The sequence below is a fragment of the Mus musculus genome, chromosome Y (assembly GCF_000001635.26).
Source record: "Mus musculus strain C57BL/6J chromosome Y, GRCm38.p6 C57BL/6J".
Classification (NCBI taxonomy): Eukaryota; Metazoa; Chordata; class Mammalia; order Rodentia; family Muridae; genus Mus; species Mus musculus.
The window spans coordinates 65042291-65068888 of NC_000087.7; the positions used below are offsets into that span (position 1 = coordinate 65042291).

General features: G+C 35.5%; 1 protein-coding gene across 1 annotated transcript; it reads right to left on the minus strand.

Annotated features, from left to right (window-relative positions):
- Positions 1-1416: 1416 nt before the first annotated feature.
- On the minus strand, positions 1417-26073 carry Gm21171 (predicted gene, 21171). The gene is made up of 7 exons (XM_017318801.2): positions 25956-26073; positions 20552-20618; positions 19845-19879; positions 4832-4949; positions 3954-4053; positions 1806-1904; positions 1417-1446 (listed from the first exon to the last, which is right to left on the minus strand). Exons 1-7 carry the CDS (start codon positions 26071-26073, stop codon positions 1417-1419), a joined length of 567 nt encoding a protein of 188 aa, XP_017174290.1.
- Between the last annotated feature and the right edge of the window lie 525 nt (positions 26074-26598).

Genomic DNA, 26598 nt, shown 5'->3' on the forward strand with positions numbered 1-26598 from the left:
AAGGTGAACATGATCAGGTATTATGTGTGTGGGGAACATAACTGAAGTGCTGAGGAAAAGCAAAAAGAATGGAAACAGGCAACTTTTTGAGGTAGGAGGTGAGAAAACCCTCGGTTATATCAGAGACCTGGGAGGTGAGAGACCCTAAGGACTCAAAGGGAGGGACCTTAGAAGAAATGCCCTACAGTGGGGAGAGGGAACTTGTAGAGTCCTCCTCCAGTGGAGGGACAGGACATCAAGTGGAAAGATTGAGTTACCATCCCACAGTAAAAAGCTCTAACCCAGAATTGTTCCTGTCTGAAAGAACTGCAAGGAAAAAAACATGGAGAAAAGCCTAAAGAAAAGGAGATTCAGTGACAAGACCAAATTGTGATAAAGCTCAAGGAGAGGCATCAAGGCCTGACACTATTACTGATGCTATTCTGTGCTCACAAAAAATGGGCTTATCATGACTGCTCTCTGAAAGACCAAACCAGCAGGTGAAAGAGTCAGATGCTCAAATTTATATGCAACAAATAGACAGAAGCTGGGAACCCCTGTGGATGAATTGGGGAAAAGCTGGAAGAAGCTGAGGAAGAGGTCTACCCGGTAGGAGGACCAACAATCTCAAATAACCTGGACCTCCCAGGATGTCTCAGACACTGAGCCAGCAACCAGGCTTCATACACCAGATGATATAAAGCCACCAACACATATACAGAAAAGGACTGCCAGGTCTGGACTCAGTCAGATGAGGTCCATCTAATCCTCAAGGGACTTCAGGCCCCAGGGAGCAGGGAGGTCTGGTGGAGAGGGGACAGGATGGTGGTGTCATACTCTTGGAGATGGGGATTGTGGGCTTGGGGCCCTGGGAGCATGGGGGCATATAGGCAGGAGATATGGGGTGTGGAACAGTAAGAGGGGGAACTAGGAGAAGAATAAAATCTCGACTTTAAAAAAAGTATAAGAATAAATTATAAATGATTCAACTATATTAGTGTGTGGAATTTCAGTCCACGGGACTATATACCATTCACATATTCATTTAGATTTCCTTTGGAAGTTAATATAAAGATGCACTTATACTTAAACAAGAAAATGATTAAAGATATTTAAAAATAAAGAAGTTCTATTTTAACTCTAAAGGTATAACTGCTAGTTAACTTTGTAATCACATCACTGGGATTAACTTCCTTCTCAGAATCATCAGAATAACAAGGATTAAAGAAACTTTAAAACTCTGTTTCATAGGAAACAAAAAAGTTAGAGATTTTTTTATTTGTTTTATATATATATACCAGCAAGTGAAAATTTTTCATGCTTCATTTTTCTGAAGATGGGAAAGTAGAAGAGAACTTCAGATTATTCTCCATGATGGCTCTTTCAAACATAGACATTTTTTTTTCTCAGTTCACCATCTACACCAAAAAGCATATCTTAGTACTTGGTCCCCAAGTTCATCAAAACCTAAAACAGAAAAGTACCTCTTATTAAATAAATTCCCAAGGATACAAATATGAAAGATTCTGTGCAGATGATGTATAGGGTAAAGGTTAAGGTCAGGATTAGGATTAGGGTTAGTGTTAGGGTTATGTTTAATAAAGCAGGATAATTATAGTGTTATTAAAGTATGAGGTACATCTGAGGTCAAATTCCCATTTTATCATTTCATAACTTTAATAATTCATACAAAGCCATTAGGATTTTATGGATAATAGCAGTCATTTCAGTAAGAAATAATTCAAAATAATAAGTAGTTAAAACTTTATGATTATTAAAACATATTTAGATTCCTAAGGTCATTTTATGGACCATGTGCAACATACCTCCATGGACTTCTCATGCATTTCTTTAACTGCTTCCAGGGTCTGGTTCTGACTACATTTGGACAGTTTCAATGCTTGTTGTTCTTTTTGACAACTATTCTACAAATGTAAAAGGAAAACCTTAGTATAACAATTCTGTTTATTTTTGTTGTTACTGCCATGCAACATGCATGTTAGTCTAACAATAAAACACTAAATGTATATCTAATACTAAAACATTTATGTGAGCAAAAATAATTCTATATGAAAGTTAAAAGGTATAGTTTTCCAACTGATTTAAAATTTTAACAACTATTTTGACTAAATATATATATATATTTACAATAATATGAAATAACATTATGCTACCAATTGTGGGGTAGGAATTTTTTTTTAATGTGAAAGAGTTTTTCATAATGCACAGACTGGCCTTAGCCTCCCAAGTTCTTATGTTTATAGGCATGCACCATGTATACATGAACTCGGTAAAATCCTAGTCTTGGAAGCTTAGATTGGTTTTCTCTAGATTCCAATCTCAAGCAACACATAGAAGTAGTAACATAAAGTTCTCATTGTATTCTTTAGGGTTGCGCACAACCATGATAATTTGCATTTAAAAAAAAATTAAGACAAGCCCTTTACACCTTTTCACCTTGGGCTACTACAATCCTGTTTTGCCCTTTATTCACTGTGATCAATTTTTTACCTCACATTTGTACTCAAATCATCATAATTAAGTAAAATTACCTCTAATTTGCAATGCTTATCTTTAAAAAAAGTGCACCTGCATACATTTGGAGACAAAGGGTTAATATTGGGTGTCATCTTTGATTTCACAGTACTGTTTCAGAGACAGAATCTCACTAAACCTAGAGCTCATCATTTATGCTACACCTGGTGGCTACAAAGATCTGGAGATCTTCTTTTCTCTGAACTAAATCTGAGATTGGTTGTTTTAAAATGCTCACAACCACACCAACTTTTTTTTGTTGTTGTGGTGGTGGTTTGTTTTTAGTGTTGCTAGTTTGTTGTTGTTTATTTTGTTGTTGGTGGTGGTGGTGTGGGCATTCATCCCAATGCAGGGAATATAAGCTGGGGTCTCCATGCCTACACGGGAGAAAGATTACCAATTAAACCATCTTCCAGCCCTGTAAATCAATCTTATTGGGCCCACATGCAGCATATGACACATTTAGGGATCTTTTCTTCTTTAAAACTTTCCTTCACTCATGGTAGTTTTCTTTCTACCAGTGGTTCTCTTCCTTTACTGGCTCCCTCTCACCAGCTGCCATATGCAGAATTACAAATCTTGAAGTACCCTGCTGTTCTGTCTTTAGACTCCTTATTTACAGGGATGATCACTTTCCCTTGAAATGTCATCCAGAGTCCAATGTTTAAAAACTGTCTTCAATTGGAGTATTTATTATTTATCTTTAGTTCCTATCTCTTTCCAGAACTGACTCATAATGGCAGGTTCCTCAATGCCTTCTGAGGCAAGAATGAATTTGCTGTTCCTTTCAAATTGAATACTTTCCAAACTATTAACCAGTAAATAAAATAAAATGGTTAATATGATTATCGTTGTCTCAGATCTTACTTGGAAACCAGGTGATGACTCTACAGGTAGAGTAATGGAGACGTGATCTAAAATTGTTTGCTGATATTCTTCCACAGGAAAATTCTTCCAGGGCTGTTGAGATTGTTTGTTTCCATCCTCTGTTATTACTAAATCTTTACTAAATTTAGGACTGTAAGAACTGATTTACCAAATTGAGTTGGTTTTTTAATATAAACAACAGAGTCCAGGTGAAACCAATAAATAAGCTTTCTCTCTTCTTTGAACTCTGATATATTGTGGTTTTTTTTGTTTTTTGTTTTTTTTTTGTTTTATTTTTTTTTTTTTTTTGTAGTCACTGGTAATCATCTCTTGATCTTTCTGCAAATGTCTGCCTCTTGAAAACTTATGATCTGGTATACCATAAAATGCCTAGTCGTTTTCATTGATATAGTATGCAATCAATAGTTTATATCTCAGTAAGACTAGAACAGAAGCAAGGATAGATAGATAATGGAACTTAATTTAGTTTCATATGCTCAACTCAAGGCTAGTTGTTCCATTCCTACTTAGTAATACTAGGTTAAATATTAAGTTTTTTTTATGGTACCAACCACTGATTTTTCTTTTTCTTCATTGAATTTCTGTACATCCATATCAGACTTCTGAAATGTAGTTATATACTGCTCACAAAATTTGTTGTTGATGTTCTTCCTGTAAAGCACAGTAACAAAAGCAGGCACATTTCATACCAATATGAAAAAGAACACTCAGAACAAATTCAATTGAACATTTCATACTATAAAAAGAAAAATAGCAGTATAAAATATCTAATGGGAAATCATTATAGATTTTTCCCCTAACATATTATCAGAGAGGTTTTCATTTACGTTTTAGCTTTTCAAAATTAAAGAAATATAAACACACACAACACACACGTAACACACACACACACACACACACACACACACACACACACACACATATATATATATATATATATATATATACATGTACAAAATTTAATTATATTTCAATGTGTTTTTTTTTCATTATTTTCTACCAAATATAAGTTCTAATTTATTTTTCATACATTGCCTTAGTAAAGACAGTGCAAAACATGTCAAATAAAATATACAAATTGTCTGCATATGTAATTGTAGTTGTTCCTTTTGAATATTGTTAAACATAATAATCCATAAATTACATTCCTAAGACTATGTGCAAGACTTCTGTATTTCCACAATGAATGTAAATTAAAATTTAAATCTCATTAACATTGACTTAAAGCAGAAAATAAAATTTTCATAGATTTCTATGAATTAGATTTAGTTTGCTTGAAGGCATGATGTTATAGGGTTAACTGTTTAGACAAAATCAAAGCCACACATTTTTACTAAAGAATCAGACATGATATAATTTTTTTTAAACTTCAGCCACATATAATTTTTAAAATGATACACATTTGACCCTACAAATATAACAACTCTACCTCTCTCGTTCGTTCGTTTTGCAAAATCTTTCTAATTTCTGGTTGCTGCATTTGAAAGATTCTTTGACATAAGTTTCCATCCATTTTCTCTTTATGTGAAGCGTCTTATAAATGTCATCTATATTAAAAATAAAGAGTCATTTTGAAGAAAAATTAGATGATTCCATGTATTCAAGTAAAAATAGATATAGATAAATTTCATTCAATAATGCTATGGAAACTTAAAATTAAATGATAGATATCACAAACATGCTTCATACTTTAGAATACTTAGGGTTTGGTATGTTCAGATGAAGGATGTTCAACCTGTAAAGTCTACAGAAATGTTCCACAACATAGAAAAAAACAGTCCATGTATTTTGGATAAGAAATATCTAATCTTATCTGAATTTTAATTTCTGTAAGGAAAATAATTTTGAGCTTCAAGAACAGTTTTCAAAAGAACAAATGCACAAAAAAAAGGATCAAAAGTATACTTAATTCTTCATAGGGAAACACTTTTAATAAAGGCTAATTCTTTTCCAAATCTAAAAAAGATGATGCAACTGAAAGAACAAACTTGACTGTAGAACTGTTAGACCCATTGTTTAAAATATTCAATTAAAATAAGAGGGCAACCGGTCATATTGGTTCCCATGTTAATCCTAGTATTCTGGAGGAAAAGGCAGAGAGATATTTGTGTGTTCCAGGTTAACCTGGTCAACATACTGAGTTCCAGGACAGTCAGAGCTACAAATGAGACCCTGTCAGAATCAAACCTGCGTTTGATTCCTAGCACCTACATAATGTGCACAAATATCTCCAACTCCAGTTCCAGGGGATGTGATGCCCTGTTCTAAATTCTGCATGCACCAGGTACATATGTATATGACTCACAGACATACTTATAGGCAAAATACCTATATAAATAAAAATAGATAAAAATGTTAAAATCTATGTTTAAAACAATGATCTCCAAGTTTTTTTTAATCAAAATAAAATTATTTCTAAAGTGAATTGGTAATTATATTTCAGAACATATCCTTTAAAAAAACACTTGAAGAAAATTATGGTAGGAACTTTTGATCAGTAACTGCTGCAGTTCATGAAAATTGTAATGCTTCAGAAAATGTTTAGTACCTTTCTAGCATGCACAGTTAGCTTTCACTAACTAGGATGAAGCTATATTTCGGTGTACATGTTTAATATTCTCACCATACATAGTACTAGACAAAATCAGATTATTAAATGATTATTCTGCCTCCTCTAAATAGAGCAAATCCTTCAGTTGAAAAAAAATAATTTGGTAAAATGGGTAACTTGAAAGAAGCAAAATATTATTTTTTAAAAATATAATATTGTTTCATGGGGGTAGAGATATGGCTCAGCAGTTAAGAGTACTTCCTGTTCTTTGCAAAGGACATAGGTTTGGTGTCTAGCACTCATATGGTGGCTCACAACTATCTGACTCCAGTTCCAGGTATCTGAAATAATCAACTGATATCTGAACAACAGGTACACATGTGGTGCACATATATAACTGTAAGCAAAACACTAATACACATAAATAAGTCCAAAAATAGGTATTAGGAGCATTGTTTAGTAAGCCATGTAAAGATGTTTTTTTTTTGTGTGTATGATCCTAGTATTGGAAGCTTAAGCAGGAGATTTCCAGTGTAAAGACTGCATAGGTTAAATAGGAAAATGCAGGCCAGCCTGAACTACATAATGACACCATATCTCAAAGACAAGTTACTGTCTTCTGAGAAAGCTCACTTAGCATTCAGTTACATATAATTTAAAACAGATACTTTAGAATCTGAGTATCATTCTCTCATTGTTTAGTAAGTTGTCTTCCACTTACAGTTACATAATTCATTTCATAAAAAGAAAAAAAAAACAATGAAGGGATTGGAGAGATGATTCAGCAGTTAAGAGCACTGGTTCCCTTCCAGCTTTCTGAGATTGGAGTACCAAAACCCACAAGGTGGCTCACTACCTATAACTTCAGTTTCAGGGGATTCAAGGCCTTCATCTGGCTTCCTCAGGTACAAGACACACTAGTTGTGCACATACACACGTGAAAGAAAAAAAAAAACAATAACCATAACATAAAATTTAAAAATAAGTTATAAGGGTTACATTAAAGAATTCAGTTTTGCACTGTGCCATATAAAGAAGGAAGCACAGAAGACTCCTAGAAAAGAAACTGACTTAATATAAAATTAGCACTGGATCAATGAAAATATGTTTCATGTACAGAATTTTGTATACATATCACTTAGCTATGAGTACATGGAACTGTGAAATTGTTTACATCTATTTTTTTTTCCTTTTAAAATTCCTTCAAAGCTGTTACAAAAAAAGCCTCAGTAGTCAAGAGGGCCTACTGTGAAAAGAGGAGGTTCACAAAGTACTTTTTTTTGTTTTTTAAGGTAAGTAATGTTACTTCATGCTTATCAAAGGATAATTCATCAAAGATGAACTCACAATTCTGAATATCTATGCTCCAAATACAAGGGCAACCAAATTCATAAAGAAATTTTACTAGAACTCAAAGTACATATTGTACCCCATATAATAATAGTGAGAAACTTCAACACCCCACTCTGAGCAACGCAGAGGTCCTGGAAAAAAAAGAAATGAAAAAGAGACACTGTGAAACTAATGAGAAGTTATGAAACAATCGGATTCATCAGATACATATATATGTATCTGTCACACACACACAGACACACACATCCAAACATGCACACATATATTGAAGCAAATTCACACACAGTTCTCACTAGATGAAGAGAAATTATTTGAAAAAAATTCAACAAACCTTCATGATAATAGTCTTGGATAGATTAAGAATTTTAAGCACATACCTAAATATAGAAGCAAACCAGAAGCCAACATCAAATTAAATGGAAAGAAACTTGATGCAATTCCACTAAAATAAGACAAGACAGGACTAGACAAGGCTTCTTACTTTTTCCCTACCAATTCACTATAGTACTACAAGTTCTAGACAGAGCAACTAGAAAACAAAAATTGGTCAAAGGAATAAAAATTGGAAAGGAATAAATCAAAATATCACTATTAGCAGATAATAAAATAGTATACTTAAGTGACCACAAAAATTCCATCAGAGAACCCATAAACCTGAAAAACAACTTCAGCAAAGTGGCTAGATATACAATTAACTCAAACAAAACAGTACCTTTCTTCTACTCAAAAGATAAACAGGATGAAAGGCAATTATGGAAACAACACCTTTCAAAAGTCACAAATTATAGTTCCTTGATGTGACTCAAACCAAGCAGGTGAAAGATTTCTATGACAAGAACTTCAAGTCTCTGAAGAAAGAAACTGAAAAATCTCAGAAGATGGAAAGGTCTCCCATGGTCATAGATTAAGTTAGTAAAAATGGCTGTCTTCCCAAAAGCAATCTACAGATTCCATGCACTCTCCATCAAAATTGAAACTCAATTCTTCGTAGAGACAGAAAGAGCAATATGCAAAACCATTCGGAATATCAAAACTCCAGAATATCCCAAAACTATTCTCAACAATAAAAGAACTTCAGGGGGAATCATCCCTGACCTTAAGCTGTATTATGCAGAAATAGTGATACAAAAATGTATGGTAATGGTACAGAGACAATGCCTTCATGAAATGGAGAGATCTAAAATATATCATCCTGTGTGATCTCAAAGGAAAAAAAAACATGGTATGCACTCACTGATAAGTGGATATTACCCTAAAAGCTCAGAATACCCAAAATGTAATTCACAGACCACATGAAGCTGAAGAAGAAGGAAGACAAAAGTGTAGGTGTTTCAGTCCTTCTTAGAATGGGGAACATAATATTCCTGATAGGAAATGTGGAGATCAGGGCAGAGACTTAAGGAATGACCATCCAGATTCTGTCCAACCTTTGGATCCATCCCATATACAGAAACCAGGCACAGTCACTATTGTGGATACCAACAAGTGCTTGCTGATAGGAGCATAATATGACTGTCTCCTGAGAGGCTCTGCCAGGGCTTGGCAAGAACAGAGGCTGATGCTCACAGCCAACAATCAGACTGATCATGGGGTCCCCAGGGGAGCAGTTAGAGGAAGAACTGAAGGAGCTGAAGGGGTTTGCAACCTTACAGGAAGAACAACAATATGAACCGAGCAGACAGACCAGAGCACTCAGGGACTAAGCCACCAAACAAAGAGGGGCACCCATGACTCTAGCGGCATATAGAGCAGAGGATGGTATTGTCAGACATCAGTGGGAGGAGAGGTCCTTGGTCCTGTGAAAGCTCCATGCCCCAGTGTAGGCAAATGCCAGGGTAGGGAGGTGGAGTATGTGGGTGAGGGAACAGGCTCATAGAAACAAAGCAAGTGTCAAATGGAATAGGGATTTCCTGGGATTAAACCAGGAAATGGCTGATATTTGAAATGTAAATAAATACATACACACTCACACACACACACACACACACACACACACACACACACACACACACACAGATGGCTTTAACTGTGTCTTCAGGTGGGTTTACATCTAATCACAGGATGATCTAAATTTTTCCCATTCCTGCTAGTTTTTTGATAAATTAGAGTAAATGTGTCTGCATCTCAATCTCCAAATAAAACCATAGTTGCTCTTATCACAACCAAGCTCCTCAACCTTTTTCATCACAATACAAATCTAAGACAAATCTTAAATATAAAATTCTTCCTGGCTGGACAAATATTTTACTGCTACAGCAAGAAGCTCTGGTTTCAATCTTCAGGAATGAAAAATAAAAACCCCCAAAATTTAGATATAAAAAATAAAGAAGGCATGATTCCTCGGGCCCCATTACATTTCTGAGGCTGAGGACTTCAGGTACAAGGCCAGTCCAGGCTGCAATTGAGGTTTCAGACAATCCTGAGATATAGAGCTAGAGGTTACTTTCCTAAACCAAAACAACAAATAAATAAAGACAGCCTGGTCTGAATTATGTCTGAATTCCCAGCACTTCTGAGGCTGAGAGAAGCCTCTAGTATTTGAGGCAGTTTGGAACCTATATATAGAAATTTCGGCAATGTGGCATTTTCACAACACGTTAAAATGTAGACTGGTCTTCAGTTTCTTTTTAATAAATTCCTGGTGGGAAGCAGTTGCACAGAAGAGGGTTTTGTCTGTTTCATCCACTAAGTGAAGTCCAGTTTACTCACACCTCACATCCCCAGTCCCCAAGAATACTTTCAGGGTCTCCATTTCCTTGGCCTTCCTGATTTCTGCTAGGAGCTAGTCTGTTCAAACTCTTGCACTTACAGTGAAGTTCTCAGTTTTTCTCAGCAGAGGCCTAAGTGGGAAAGGTCGATTGTGAACCTGGAAGTAGCAACTTCCTGAGTCCAGTGAGGGTCACCTAATCTCATTACTCCTGAAGAAACACCTCCAAAACTCCACCTTCATCCCCACCCAGACCCCTAGCTGAACCAGGATTAACCAACAGACAATTGACTACCTCCACTGAGACTTCATCCTACCATGATTCCTCAAGAATTTTGCTTCCTCAAGAACTCTTTGTAGCCACCATACTGGGTAACAGGGTTTGAACAGCAGGAAAATAATCTCAGCCAAGCCCATTGCTGATTGGCTGTGTTTGCACATGAGTACTAAGGGTAAGAGAGGCTCTTTCAGTCATCTGTGATTAAAGCTTCAAAAAGCGGGTAGTATTTTAACTTCCACTACTACCCAGAGGCTTTCCATTTTCTAAGTTTGCAATACTAACTTGAAAGTTAAAATAAAATGAACTCCAAAGACGACTCTCCTACTTTGTTTCAGATGAAGGGACTGTTCTATGTAACTCTACATTGTTTTTTGGTTTGTTTGTTTGTTTTGTTTTTTTGTTTCTTTTTTTTTTTTTGGTTTTTTTTTTAAACTAAAGTGTTTTTGCATGTTTGTATTTATATAACATGTATGACTAGTTCCCCTAGAAACTAGAATAGGATGCCAAAATCCCTGGATCTAGAATTAAAATGATTTTGAGAATTATGTGGGTTCTAGGAACTAAACCTTGGTTCTGTACAAAAGCAACAAGTGTTCTTAATTTCTAAGCCATCTTTCCATTCCTATCCTGTGTGTGTTTTAAGGTGTGCTGGACCATTTCTCACGATAGATGTTTAATTTTACTATATAATGGAGAGTATAAAAAATGACTTTGTTAATGTTGTCTATTTCCAGAAACAGAAAAACAAACAAACAAACAAACAAAACAGCAACAAAAAAAACATAATTTTAATGGATTGTGTAAATCATAAATAGTTTCAGGATAAAAATGGAGTGTATACATTTCAGTATATGGGTGCATAAGGAGGCCAGATATAGACATCTGTTTTATTCTCAATTATATTCCAAATTTCTTTTTCATTTTCAGTTTTTTTTTTTCAAGTCAGGGTTTATCTGTATAGCTCTGGTTAACCAGGAACTCACCCTGTATACCTTGGTGGCATCAAAATCAAAAATCTCCCTGCCTCTGCCTCCCAACGTCTGGGATTAAGGCATGTGCCACCACTGACTGACCCAACTTAAAACTTGAGATAGGTTCTCTCTGAATATGCAGCTAACCAATGCCACTACCTCGGCTAGCCAGCAAGCTGTCTCCACCTACTCAGCACTGGTTGGCAGCCTGCATTTTAGAAGTGGATTCTAGGCCCCCACTTTTATTTTCAAGAAAAACATTTTACTAAAACAGCCATCTCTCTAGCCACTCTTCAAGGTTTGTTCTGTTGCTATAGACACTGCAATTTTTTGTTTGTTTGTTTTTTGTTTGTTTGGTTTCTTTTTCTATTTCTCTAATCATGCCTAAGTTTAGGCTCCAAAAATGCTTAGTGGTGGTTTTGCTTGTTTCCTTACAACAGCAAATTGGTTTTCTTGCTCACTTTACAATTTGCAGCTAATTTGGCACACTGGACGAACTGACATTTCATTTACTAGTCTTATTGCTGTGTTTTGTTTCTCTGGTGCTTTTTTTTTTTTTTTTTTTTTTTTTTAATTTGCTGGGTTTGTTTTTTTTTGCTGGTTTTTTGTTTTTGTTTTTGTTTTCACCACTGAAGATGAAATTTATAACTTTTAATGGTGCTTTACCACTGAGCTACATCTTTAGTTAATCTTTAGTTTTGAATGTTGGATGAGAAGTTATCTGTGTGTATTTTTTAACGAAAACTATAATTTCTGTGAAGCCTACAATTATCCCCCTATGCTATAGGTTCTATAGAGATCTGTTTCCCTCGTTTGGCCTCTTCAAGAAACAGGGAAATATTTCTAAAACACATACCTCCAGATTTATCCAACATACTGCCTACTTCATGTCTGTGAAGACAGAACAATAAAAAATTAAAGCAAGAAATATAGTAGACTGGTAGGCCATTTTTTTTACCACACACAAAACTTTACACAGAACCTTCTTTAATTTTTTATAATAAATATATAATGTTTGGTTTGGAACAAATGTCATATGCATATAAAATATATGGTGGACTACCAACTTAAACTTGGATTATTTACTTTTAACAATTCATAGGTTTACACCCCACAAGGAGTTTATTCATAACTCTCCCACAATTGCCAAGACCCTTTTTTCCCCCAGATAGTCCCCTACTTATTTTTATGATGTTTCTCCTTTTCTTTGAGTGTGTCAAAGATCACATGCAGGTGGTCCTATTGTATGAGTTCCTATGTGTTTGTGATCACAAAGTCTAAAGGATCCCAAGCTGGGCTTGAACTTAACATATATCAGCATCTGACATTGAAATGCTGATCTTCCTGAATCTAGTTTTCCAGTGAAGGTAACACAAACACTACTTTTGAAGTACTCTATTGAACTGGCAAAAAAAAAAAAAAAGAAAGAAAGAAAAAAGAGAAAAAAAGAAAAAGAATTGAAAATATTACCCCATGTCTTCATCTCCTTTTACTTGAGGCGATATATTTTCATCTTTACCAATTGCTGGATTATTTACTGTATTGACAATAGAAAATGTAAACATTTGAAAGTATGCAATATTAGTAATAGTTAATAAAGTACTATCAATTTGAATTTCTTTGGAAAAACTGCCCATTTTGAGTTTTTGAAACAGATTTTAAAAATTAAGTAAAATTAAGTACATCCAGGAAATCTAGGACACAAGGAGAAGAAAAAACATAAGGATAACAGGTGTAGATGAGAAGTAAGATTTCCAAATTATAGGGCCAGTGAATATCTTCAACAAAACTATAAAAGAAACCTTTCCTAACCTAATGAAAGAGATGTCCATGAACATACAAGAAGCATGCAGAACTCCAAATAGTTTGGACCAGAAAAACAACAACAAAAACAAAAATCCCTGCCATCATATATTAATCAAAGCACCAAATGAACAAAACAAAGAAAGAATATTAAAAGCAGTAAGGTAAAATGGTCAAGTAACATATACAGGAATTCCTATCAGAATTACACCTAACTTCTCCCCAGAGACTATGAAAGCCATAAGATCCACGGTAGATATCATACAGACACTAAGAGAGCAGAAATAAGAGCCAAAGCTATAATATGCAGTAAAACTATTTTACCATAGATTGAGAAAACAAGGTATTCCGTGAAAAAACAATATTTACACAATACCTTTGAACAAACCAAACCCTTCAAGGGATAATAAAGGGAAAACTCCAATATAAGGAGGGAAATCACATGCTAGCAAAAGCAAGATATTAATCTTGAAGTAAACCTAAAAGAAGATAGCTACATGAACAAAATTCCAACAAAAATAACAGGAAGAAACAAAGACTTTGTCTTAGTATCTCTTAATATCACCATATTCTATTCACCAATTAGAAAGAAATAGACAAACAGACTGGATGTGTAAGCAAGACCCAGCATACCAGAAACAAACCTCAGGGACAAAGACAGACATTTCCTTACAGTAAAAGGCTGGAAAACAATTTTCTAAGCAAATGTTCCAAAGAAACAAATTTGGAGTAGCCATTCTAATATCAAATAAATTTGACTTTCAACCCAATGTTATCAAAAAAGACAAGGAGTGACACTTCATATTCATCAAAGTTAAAATTTACCAAGATGAATTTTCAATTCTAAACATTTATAGTCCAAATGCAATGGCATCCATATTCATATAAGAAACTTTAGTACAGCTCAAAATGCACATTGCACCACACACAATAATAGCAGAAGACTTCAACAACCCTCCTCATCAATGGAAAGATCCTGGAAAGAAAAATTTAAAAAAAGACACAGTTAAACTAACAGAAGTTATGAAACAAATACATTAGTTGATATCTATAGAACATTTTATTCTAGAACAAAAATTGTCCATTCTGCTCAGCACCTCATGACGCCTTCTCCAAAATTAACAATATAATCAGTCACAAAACATGCCTCAACAGATATAAAAATATCCAAATAATCTCATACATCCTATCTAATCACCAAGGACTAAGGCTGATCTGAAATAATAATATAAATAATTGAAAACCCATGTACACGTAGAAGGTGAACAAAAATCCAGTCAGTGATAAATCAGGTAGGGAAGAAATAAAAAAAAAATAAATGTAAGACTTTTTAGAGTTTAAAAAAAAATGAAGTTACTACATACTGAAAGTTGTGGAACACAACTAAAGCAGTGTTAAAGGGAATCTCATAGCTCTGAATGCCTCTAAATAGAAACTGGAGAGAAGATACAGTAGTAGGTTGACAGCACACCTAAAACCCCTTGAATAACAGGAAGGAAATTCACCCAAGAGGAGTTGAAGGCAGGAACTAATCACACTCAGGGCTGAAATCAAACAAGTGGAAACAAAGGAACTATAACATAAAATCAAACAAACTAGGAGCTGGACCTTTGAGAAAGTCAACAAGATAGATAAAACATAAGCCAGACTAATTACAGGGCACAGGGAAAATATCAACATTAACAAAACCAGTAATGAAAAGGGAGACATAACAACAGATACTTAGTAAATCCAAAAAAATCATCAGATCCTACTATATAAGCCTGTAACTTAGCAAAAGTGGAAAATCTGGATGAATTGGACAATTATCTAGACAGATGTCAGGTACTAAATTTCAATCAGGTTGAGATAAACCCTGTAAACTCTCCCATAATCCCCAAAGAAATAGAAGCAGTCATTAAGAGCTCCCCCCTCAAAAAAAAAAAAAAAAGCCCCGTATCTGATGGGTTTAGTACAGATTTCTATCAGGCTTTCAATGAAACACCAATACCAACAATCTTCAATCTATTATGCAAAAACAAAAGAAAATGAACACTACTTAATTTGTTCTATGAAGCCACATTTACTCTTATACCCAAACCATACAAAAACCCAATGAAGACAGGATACTTTAGACCAATTTAACTAAATAAATATTGATGCAAAAATACTCAATAACATCCTGTTAAACACAATCCAAGAACACATCAAAATGATCATCCTTCATGATCAAGCGGCTTCATCCCAGGGATACAGGAATGGTTCAATATATGGGAATCCATCAATGTAATCCAATATGTAAAGAATCTCAAGGAAAAAAACACAGTATTATCTCATTAGACGCTGAGGAATCATTTAAAAAAAAATCAACACACCTTCATGATGAAGTCTTGGATAGATTCAGAAAGCAAGGCCCATAACTAAACATAGTAGCAAACCAGGATCCAACATCAAAATAAATGGAGAGAAACTCGATGCAATCCCACTAATATATGACAAGGCTTCCCACTCTCTCCCTACCTATTCACTATAGTACTAGAAGTTCTAGCCAGATTAAATAGACAACAAAAAGAGGTCAAAAAGTTAAAAATTGGAAAAGAACAAATGAAAATATCACTATTAATAGGTAATAAGATAGTATATTTAGTGACCCCAAAAAAATCCTCTAAAGAACCCTTAAGCCTGAGAAACAACTTTAGCAAAGTGATTGGATATACAATTAACTCAAATAGATCAGTAGCCTTCCTCTACTCAAAGGATAAACAGGCTGAAAAGGAAGTTATGGAAGCAACACTCTTCACAATAGTCTCATATTTTAATACCTTGGTGTGACACGAAAAAAGCAAGTCAAAGTTCTGTAGGACAAGAACTTCATGTCTCTGAAGATAGAATTGAAATTCTCAGAAGATGGAAAGATCTCCCATGGCCATAGATTGGTGTCCCAAATAATTTAGTAAAAATGTCTATCTTGCCATAAGTAAGCTCTGATTCCATGCCCTCTCCATCAATATTCAAACTTAATTCTTTATAAAGATAGAAAGAGCAATATGCAAAATCATTTGGAATAACGAAAATCCAGGATATTGTAAAACTATTCACAACAATAAAAGAACTTCAGGGGGAATCATCCCTGACCTCAAGCTGTATTATAGAGAAATAGTGATAAAAATGTATAGTGACCATAAAGAAAAAATGACTTCAGGAAGTTCACACGCAAACGGATATGTCTAAAGTATATCATCCTGTATGAGGTAACACAATCCCAAAGGAAAAAATATGGTATGCACTCACTGATAAGTGGATATTATCCTAAAAGTTCAGAATACCCAAAATGTAATTCACAGACCACATAAACCTTAAGAAGGAAGAAAAAAGTGTGCATGTTTCCGTCCTTCTCAGAATGGGGAACAAAATACTACTGGGAGGAAATATGGAGACAAAGTGCAGGGCAGAGACTGAAGGAACTACCATTCAGAATCTGCCCCACCTGTGGATCCATCCCGTATATAAACACCAGACCCTGTCACTATTGTGGATACCAACAAATGATTGCTGAAAGGAGCCTAATAAGGCTGTGTCCTTAGGGGCTCTGCCAGAGGTTGGCAAAAACAGAGGCTCATGCTCACAGCCAACAATCAGACTGATTATGGGGTCCACAGTGGAGGAGTTAGAGGAAGGACTGAAGGAGCTGAAGGGGTTTGTAATCTTACAGGAAGAACAATAATATGAACCAAGCAGACCACCCCCCTCCCCCCAGAGCACTCAGGGACGAAGCCAGCAAACAAAGAGGGGGACCATGGCTCCAGCTAAATACATAGCAGAGGATGTCCTTGTCAAACATCAGTGAGAGGAGAGGTCCTTGGTCATGTGAAGTTTGGTGTCCCAGTGTAGGCAAATACCAGAGCAGGGACATGGGTGTTGGTGGGTGGGGGAACATGCTCATAGAAGCAGAGGGAGGGTGGAATGGTAAAGGGAATTTCTGGGGTGAAACCAGGAAATGACTAATATTTGAAATGTAAATAAACACACACACACACACACACACACACACACACACACACACACACACACACACATAATATGATGGCTTTAACTGTGACTTCAAGTGGGTTTACATGCAATCACAGGATGATCTAAATTTTGGTCCCATTGTTGCTAGGGTTTTGATAAATTAGAGTAAATGTGTTTGCATCTCAATCTCCAAATGAAATCATGGTTGCTTTTATCATAACCAAGCTCCTCAATTTTTTTCATCATAATACAAATCTAAAGCAGATCTAAAATATAAAGTTTTTCTGGCTGGAAAAATATTTTACTGCTACAGCAAGAAGCTCTGGTTTCAATCTTCAACAAGGAAAAAAGGAATAAAAACAAACAAACAAACAAACAAACAAACAAACAAAAATTTAAATATAAAAAATAAAGAACACATATTTCCTCAGGCCCAGGTACATTTGTAAGGCTGGGGACTTCAGTTTCAAGGCCAGTCAAAGCTGCAGGTGAGGTTTCAGACAATCCTGAGATATAGAGTTAGAGCTTACTGTCCTAAACCAAAACAACAAATAAATAACAACAACCTGGCCTGAATTATGTCTGAAGTCCCAGCACTTCTGAGGCTGAGAGGAGCCTCTGTATTTTGAGGCAATTGGAGCCTATACATAGAAATTTCGGGAATCTGCCCTTTTAACAACAGGTAGAGGTAAATGAAGACTGGTTTTCAGTTCGTTTTTAATGAATTCCTGGCAGGCAGCAGCAGCTAAAAGAAGGTTTTAGTCTGTTGGCTCCACTAACTGACTTCCAATTTACTCACTCCTCACCTCCCCAAGCCCCAAGAAGACTTCCAGGGTCTCCAATTCCCTGGCCTTCCTGCTTTCTGTTAGAAGATAATTCTGTTCAAACCCCTGCCCTTAGCGAAGTTCTCTGTTTTTCTCAGCAGAGAACTAAGTGGGAAAAGTTGATTGTGAGCCTGGAAGCAGTACCTTCCTGAGTCCAGTGAGGGTCACCTCCTCTCCTTACTCCTAAAGTAACACCTCCACCCCTCCACCTTCTTCCCCACACAGGCCCCCAGCTCAAACAGTATTAATCATCTTTCAACAGACAATTGACTACCTCTACTGAGACTTCTCCCTACCATGCTTCCTCAAGAACCTTGCTTCCACAAGAACTCGGCTTGATGACTACCACAAAGCATACTGGGTAACAGGGTTTGGATAGCGGGAAAACAATCTCAGCCAAGGCCCTTGCTGATTGGCAGTGTTTGCACATGTGTACTAAGGGTGAGAAAGGCTCAATCAGTCATCTGTCATTGAAGAGCAAAAAGGAGGTAGTATTTTAGCTGCCACTACTACCCAGAGGCTTTCCATTTTCCAAGTTTACAATACTAACTTGAAAGCTAAAATAAAACGGATCCCAAACAAGACTCTCCTACTTTGTTTCAGATGAAGGTGCTGTTGTTTGTAATTTTCAATTGTTTTATTTATTTAAGTAATTTGTTTTTGCATGTTTGTGTTTATAAACATGCATGTGTGGTGCACATAGAAACTAGAAGAGAATTCCAAAACCCATGGATATAGAATTAAAAATGGTTTTGAGCCATTGTGTGGGTCCTAGGAACTAAAACTTGGTTCTGTCCAAGAACAACAAGTGCTCTTAATTTCTAAGCCATCTTTCCATCCCTGACTTTGTGTCTCTTAAGGTGTGCTGATCATTTTTCTTGAAAGATGTTTATTTGTACTATACAGTGGAGATTACAAAATTATAACACTTTCTTAATATTGACAATTTGCTCATAGAGAAAAAACAAAAAGACAAAAACCATCATTTTAATGGATTGTGTAAATCAGATAAAGAGTATTGTAAAAAACTGATGCATATACATTCCAGTATAAGTATGCATAAGAGGGCGACAAATAGACATTTGCTGCATTCTCAATCACATTCCAACTTCCTTTTTTTTTTTTTTTTTTTTTTTTTTTTCAAGGCAGGGTTGTAGTCCTGGACCTCACCCTGGTTACCAACTGCTGGGATTATGGCATGAACCACCTCTGACTACCCAAATTTAAAACATGAGACAGATTCTCTCTGAATCTGCAGCTCACCAATGCCACTAGCCTGGCTAGCCAGCAAGCTGTCTCCAACTACTTTTCACTGGGTTGCAGCCTGCATTTTTAAAGCCGATTTAAGACCCCCTCCTTAATTTATATACTTTCAAATAAAGCACGTTACCAAAACAGCCATCTCTCTAGCCCCTCTGAGAGGTTTGTTCTCTTGTGGTAGCCACTGTATATTTTTTTTTTCTTCTCTAATCATGCCTAAGTTTAGGCTCCTAAAATGCTTATTGCTGGTTTTGCTTGTTTCCTTACAAGAGCAAACTGGGTTTCTTGCTCATTTTACAATTTGCAGTTAATTTGGCAAACTGGACAACCTAAAATTTCATTTGCAAGACTTATAACTGTGTTTTGCTTGTTTGGTAGGATTTTTGTTAATTTGGTGCATTTGTTGGTTTGTTTGGGGTTTTTATTGTTATTGTTTTGTTTTGTTTCTTTGTTTGTTTTTGTTTGTTTATTTTTGCCACTGAAGATGAAACTCATCACTTTTAAATGGTGATTTACCACTGAGCTACATCTTCAGCTAATCTTGCATTCTGAATGTTTGCTGAGAAGTTATCTCATATGTGTTTTAAAGGAAACTACAATTACTGTGAACCCAAAATTATCCCCTTTTGCTATACAGTCTAGAAATCTGATGCCCTCTTCTGACCTCTTTATAAAACAGGCAAATACCTCCAAAAACACATACCTTCAGATTTATCCAACATACTGTCTACTTCATCTCTGTGAAGAAAGGAAAATAAAAAATTAATGCAAGAAATATAGTGGACTGGTAGGCATTTTTCTTACCCACACAAAACTTTAAAAAGAACTTTCTTTTAATTATTTATAATAAATATATAATGTTTGGTTAAGAACAAATGTCATATATATATATATATATATATATACATATATATATATATACATATATATATATGTATATGTATGTATATATATATATGTATGTATATATATACATATGTATATGTATGTATATATATATGTGTATGTATATATATATATGTATATATTACATGGTGGAGTATCAAAGTGATCTTGTATCCTTTACTTTTACCAATTCATACATTTACACCCACAGTAGTTTATTCATTACTCTCCCACTCTTGCTGAGACCCTTCTTCTTGCCAGATGGTCCCCCTCTTATTTTCATGATTTTTCTCCTTTTCTTTGTGTGTATATCTTGGAAGATCTCAGGCAGGTGGTCATATTATACTAGTTGCTATGTGTTTGTTATCACAAGGTCTGAAGGACCTCAAGCTGGGCTTGAACTCAACATATAGCAGTGTCTGATTTGTATTGCTATCTTCCTGAATCTACTTCTCCAGTGAAGGTAATACAAACACTACTTATGAAGTAATCTATTGAGCTGGCAAAAAATATTGAAAATGTTACCCCATATCTTCATCTGCTTCTGCTTGAGGCGATATATTCTCATTTTTATCAAATGCTGGGCTCTTTACTGTATTAACAATAGAAAACAGAAACATTTGAAAGGATTCTATATAAGTAATAGTTAATAAAGTACTATCGATTTGAATTTATCTGGAAAAACTCTCCATGTAAATTTTTGGAAGAGATTTTAGAAAGGAAATATTTACACCGAGAAAATCCAGGACACAAGGAGATGACAAAACTTAAGGATAATAGGTATCAATGACAAGTAAGTTTTTCAAATTTAGGGACAGTGAATATATTCAACAAAATTATAGAAGAAAACTTCCCTAACCTAAAGAAAGAGTTGCCTATGAATATACAAGTAGCCTACAAAACTCCAAATAGTTTGGACCACAAGAGAAATTTCTTCCATCATATAGAAATCAAAACTCCAAATGCATAATAAAAAAAAAAGAAAAGAAAAAGAAGAATATTAAAAGCACTAAGGGAAAATGGTCAAGTGACTTATAAAGGAAATCCTATCAAAACTATACCTAACTTATCCCCAGAGATTATGAAAGCCATAATATCCAGGGCAGATGTCATACAGACCCTAAGGGAAAAGAAATGCCAGACAAGGCTACTAGACGCATCAAAAAATTTTACAATAGATTGAGAAAACAAGGTATTCTGTGAAAAAAAACGATATCTACACAATATGCTCGAACAAATCCAGCCCATCAAGTGGATAATAATGGGAAAACTCCAATATAAGGAGGGAAATTACACTCTAGAAAAACCAAGAAATTGATCTTGAAGCAAACCTAAAAGAAGAAAGCTACATGAATCACATTCCAACTCTAACAACAAAAATAACAGGAAGCAACAACTACTTTTCCTTAATATCTCATAATATCAGCGGACACAATTCACCAATAAAAAGACATAGAATAACAGACAGGATGTGTAAGCAAGACCAAGCATACTAGAAACAAATCTCAGGGACAAATACAGATATTACCTTAGAGTAAAAGGCTGGAAAACAATTATCCAAGGAAATGTTACAAAGAAACAAGTTGGAGTAGCCATTCTAATATCAAATAAATTCGACTTTCAACCCAAAGTTATCAAAAAAAAAAAAAAAAAGAGGAGGGACACTTCATATTCATCAATGTTAAAATTTGCCAAAATGAATTCCCAATTCTGAACATTTATACGCCAAATGCAATGTCATCCACACTCATAAAAGAAACTTTAGTAAAGCTCAAAAACACACATGAATAGAGCATTAAAAGAAACCTTGACTAAATTGGTTTTAGAGACCTGCAGAAAAGATTATGCAGCTCTTTTTCCCTTCACCTTGTTCTGAGTATGGAACACCACAGGGAAATTTAAACTTACACCATTCGAACTCCTCAACTGGGGACCCCCCCCCCCTTTAACAGAAGCAGGTGGAATGTTTGACCCTCATGTTTCTTTTTCAGAACTCCCACTAGCTCACTTGAAGGACCTACAACTGGTCAGAAAAGATGCCTTGGAAATGTTGAAACACAATAAAAAACTTAAACAAAAACAAAAAAAAACAAAAAACTTACGAACCAGAAACCATCTTGGTGCCACATAAATTTCAAACAGGAGTACCTGTCCTGGTCTGGTGCCACCATTCTGGCAAACTTGAACTCAGATCAAAAGGACTTTCCCTGATGATTCTCACAAGCCCTGCTGCCACACCTCCAGCATGTGCCCAGTTCTGGCATCCAGCCTGCCATGGCCCACTGGCCTGGCACTGCTCACACACAGTGGGCACTGCACAGGAACCTCCCTCCCTCCCTCCTCCCAATGGCAAGAGGCTCTTTTGTCTCATTCAATGGGCTTCTGAGGTTCTCAATCTTACATATCCTAAAGCTGTGACCTCATGTTGGCTTTGTTTGGCAGCTGGGCCAGAGGTTTAATTTTCTAACTTATAAGATCAGAACTATGTACTAGAAGGAGTGGGAAATGTGAGACCACAACTTAGAGCGTTTCTCCCTGGAAGGTAAAGCACCTGGACATTCTCCAAGATTGTTTTCCCTGATTTATAAAAATACAGCCAGAAAGAGACTCTATGTTCTCTACAGCCACCAAAAATCCTTTTGGTTTCTGAGCCTTACAGCTAGAGATTCAAAATTGGAGTTTTGACAAGGACATCTGGGCAGAGAAGAACACTCCTCCCATCTCTTCCCAACTCCTCCAAACTCTCCTCCCAACTCATCCCAATTCCTCAGCTAGCTAATAAAAACCTTCTTCTGTCACATCTCAGAGTCATACGCCCCTGCCCTGCACAGTGGAAGGAGTTTGTCCTTAGCTAGCTGATAATAAAACCTCTTGCAGTTTGCATCAGGTGTGGATTTCTCTCAAGTCATTGGGGTGCTGGCCAGCTCATCCCGGGACTTTACTGGACTTGAGAGGAGGTCCATCTTCGGGGTCTTACACATGGAGACCTAATACCAAAACTCTTCAAACTATTATGCAAAATCAAAAGAGAAGGAACACTATTGAATTTGTTCTATGAAGCCAGATTACAATTATATTCAAACCATACAAAAACACAATGAAGAAAGGAAACTTCAGACCATTTTCCCTTATGAATTTCGAAGCAAAAATACTCAATAAAATCACTGCAAACCAAATAAAAGAATACATCAAAACGATCATCCATCATGGTCAAGTAGACTTCATCCCTGTAATGCAGGGATGGTTTAATATATGGAAATTTGTCAACTTAATCCACTATAGAAACAAACTCAAAGACGAAACCAACATGATCACCTCATTAGATGCTGAGAAAGCATTTGACAAAACACAACACCCATTCATAATAAAAGTCCAGGAAAGGTCAGGAATTCAAGGCCCATATCTAAACATAAAAAAAAAATACAATAGACAGCAAACGAGTAGGAAACATTAAACTAAATGAAACAATCTCATTAAAATCAGGGACTAGACAAGGCTGCCCACTTTCTTCATACCTATTGAATATAGTAGTTGAAGTCCTAACCAGAGCAATTAGACAACAAAAGGAAAACAAATGAATACAAATTGGAAAGGAAGAAGTCAAAATATCACTATTTCCAGAATATATGATAGCATGTATCAGTGACCCAAAAATGCACCAGAGAAATCGTAACCATATATATGACTTCAGTGCAGTAGGTGAATATAAAATTAACTCAAACATATCAGTGGCCTTTCTCTACTCAAAGGAAAAAGAGGATGAGAAAGAAATTTGGGAAAACTCACCCTTCACAATACTCACAAATAATATAAAATAGCTTGGTGTGACTCTAACTTAGAAAGTGAAAGATATATATGATAAAAACTTCATGTCTCTGAAGAAAGAAATGAAACAAGATCTCAGAACATGGAAAGAACTCCCATGCTCATGGATTGGAAGGATTAATATAGTAAAAATGGCTGTTCTGCCAAAAGTAGTTTATAGATTCAATATAATCCCCATCAAAATTCCAACTCAATTCTTTACTGAGTTAGAAAGGGCAATTTACAAATTCTCCTGGAATTTGAAAAAAACAAACAAGCAACAACAACAACAACAACAAAAAACCAACAACAACAACAACAACAAAAAACAAAAACCTGGTATAGGAAAAACTATTCCCAACAATAAAAGAACCTCTTGTGGAATCACCATGCCTGACCTCAAAGTGCACTACAAAGCAATTGTGATAAACACTACATGGTACAGGTATAGTGGTAGACAGGTAGATAAATGAAATAGAACTGAAGTCAGAGAAATAAACCTTTAGTCACTTGATCTTTGACAAAGGAGCTAAAACCATCTAGTGGAAAGGAGACAGCATTTTCAACAAATGGTGTTGGTTCAATTGGCAGTTCGCATGTAGGAGAATGTAAATTGATCTATTCTCATCCCCTGTGCAATGCTCAAGTCTAAGTCGATCAAGGGACTGCACATAAAACCAGAGACACTGAAACTTATAGAGGAGAAAGTGGGGAATAGCCTGGAATACATGGGCAAAGGGGGGATATTCTTGAAAAAAAATACTACCAATATCTTGTGCTATAAGATTAAAAATGGACAAATGGGACCTCATAAACTGATAAGGTTATACCCAGAAGTTCAAACTTGTAATAAGGAAACATGCTTCACTTTGTCCATAGCAGCCTTTTGTATAATAACAAGAAGCTGAAATGAACCCAGATGACTCTCTTTAGAGGAATGTATATAGAAAATATGGCACATTTACTTAATGAATTACTACACAGCTATTAAAAACAATGAATTCATGAAATTTTTATACAAATGGATGGATCTGGATGATATCTTCCTAAGAGAGTTAACCCAATCACAAAAAACACACATGATATTCACACATTGATGAGTGGATATTATCCCTGAAGCTCAGAATAACCAAGGTAAAATGTGCAAAACCCATGAAACTGAAGAAGGAAGACCAAAGTGTGGATATGCCGTTCCTTCTTAGAATGGGGAACCAAATTATCATGGAGGGAGTTACAGAGACAAAGATTGGAGCTGAGAATAAAAGAATACAGAGACTGCCTCACTTGGGGATCCATCCCATATACAACCACCAAATCTACTGAAGATGCCAACAAGGGATTGGGTGCAGGAGAATGATATAGTTGTCTCCTGAGAGGATCTGCTAATGCCTGACAAATAAAAAAGTGGATGTTCACAGACATCCTTTGGACTTAGCACAGGGTCCCCAATTATGGAGCTGGAGAAAATACCTAAGGAGCTTAAGGAGTTTGCAGGCCCATAAAAGAAAAAACAACATGAACTAACAAGTACCCCACAATTCCATGGGATTAAACCACCAATCAATGAAAACAAATAATGGGATATATGATTCCAGCTTCTTATGTAGCAGAGGATGGACTAGTCAGGCATCAATGGGAGGAGAGACACTTGTTCCTGTAAAGATCCTATGCCCCAGTATGGGGGAATACCTGGGTTAGGAATTGGTAGATGATGTGTTGGGGAGATGGGGGAGAGGGGAGAGGACAGGAGATTTTTTGGAGTGGAAACTAGAAACGGGGATAATATTTGAAATGTAAATAAGGAAAAGTTATAATAGAAAAAGAAAGGAAATAATTTATTTGCAAGTTTTATGAAATAAATTCATGTTTGGCAAACATATTATACGAACAATGTTCATGTCTTTTCTTGAGGCGAAATCAAGAAAGTTCTTCTCTCTCAACATATGCTGATATAGTTCCAAGAGTAGGTTTATGTGCTGCAAAACCTTGTATATAGGAATAGAGAGATATAGGTAAAATTAGAAATGAAGTATATGTAAACTCTTAACAAAGACTTCTTCCATTTCAGGTGACTAGGTAAAGTCTAATGAACTGCAGGACACAATTAATACTGGAAATGCGATACCTTCCGAAAGAGCCTCCTCTGAAACTTTTATGTCATCGTCCTCATCATCAAAGTCCAAAAGTAATAAGTAACCTTCCTTTGGTATCACCTTCAATTTCTTAAGAGCCATTCTTCTCATAAGAACACAGTAGTCTTCTTAGTTTAAAAAAAAAACAATAAAAATAAAAAGGAAAAAAAAGAACTTAGTTACCTGATTAAAAATTATCATTTAAAAAATTAAAAATAACAAAAAATCAAATAATAATTTTAGCTCAATGAAAGATCATTTCTTTTTTTACTTAACATGTATATTTTTAATCAATTGCCTTTATCAGAGAGTTCTGTGTACATATTCAATATGGTGATGCATATATATATACACTTACCCGTACCATTTCCTCCGTGTATCCCATTTATCATGTCCCTCTCCCTCACAACTTGTTTTAAAAACTTCTTTAACTCACTTCTTTAAAAACCTCCTTTAGAACCTAAATTATTAGTCTGCAATTTCTCAGTTTAAAAAGAGACAAAAACTGGCCAACCTTCAACCTATGAGTCCTCCCCTCCTCCCAAAAAACGATGAGCAACATCCTTTAACCTTTGAGGTATCTGAATTTTGGTCCTATCTCCCACAGAATATTTTTAAACAAAACATCAGCAATTC

Coding starts and splice junctions, on each gene's coding strand:
- Gm21171 (XM_017318801.2), bottom strand. CDS start 26,073: ATGAGAAGAATGGCTCTTAAGAAATTGAAGGTGATACCAAAGGAAGGT. Junction 20,619..25,955: donor AGAGGAGGCTCTTTCGGAAG/GTATCGCATTTC, acceptor TTGTTAATACAG/TAAAGAGCCCAGCATTTGAT. Junction 4,054..4,831: donor AAAACGAACGAACGAGAGAG/GTAGAGTTGTTA, acceptor TGTGCTTTACAG/GAAGAACATCAACAACAAAT.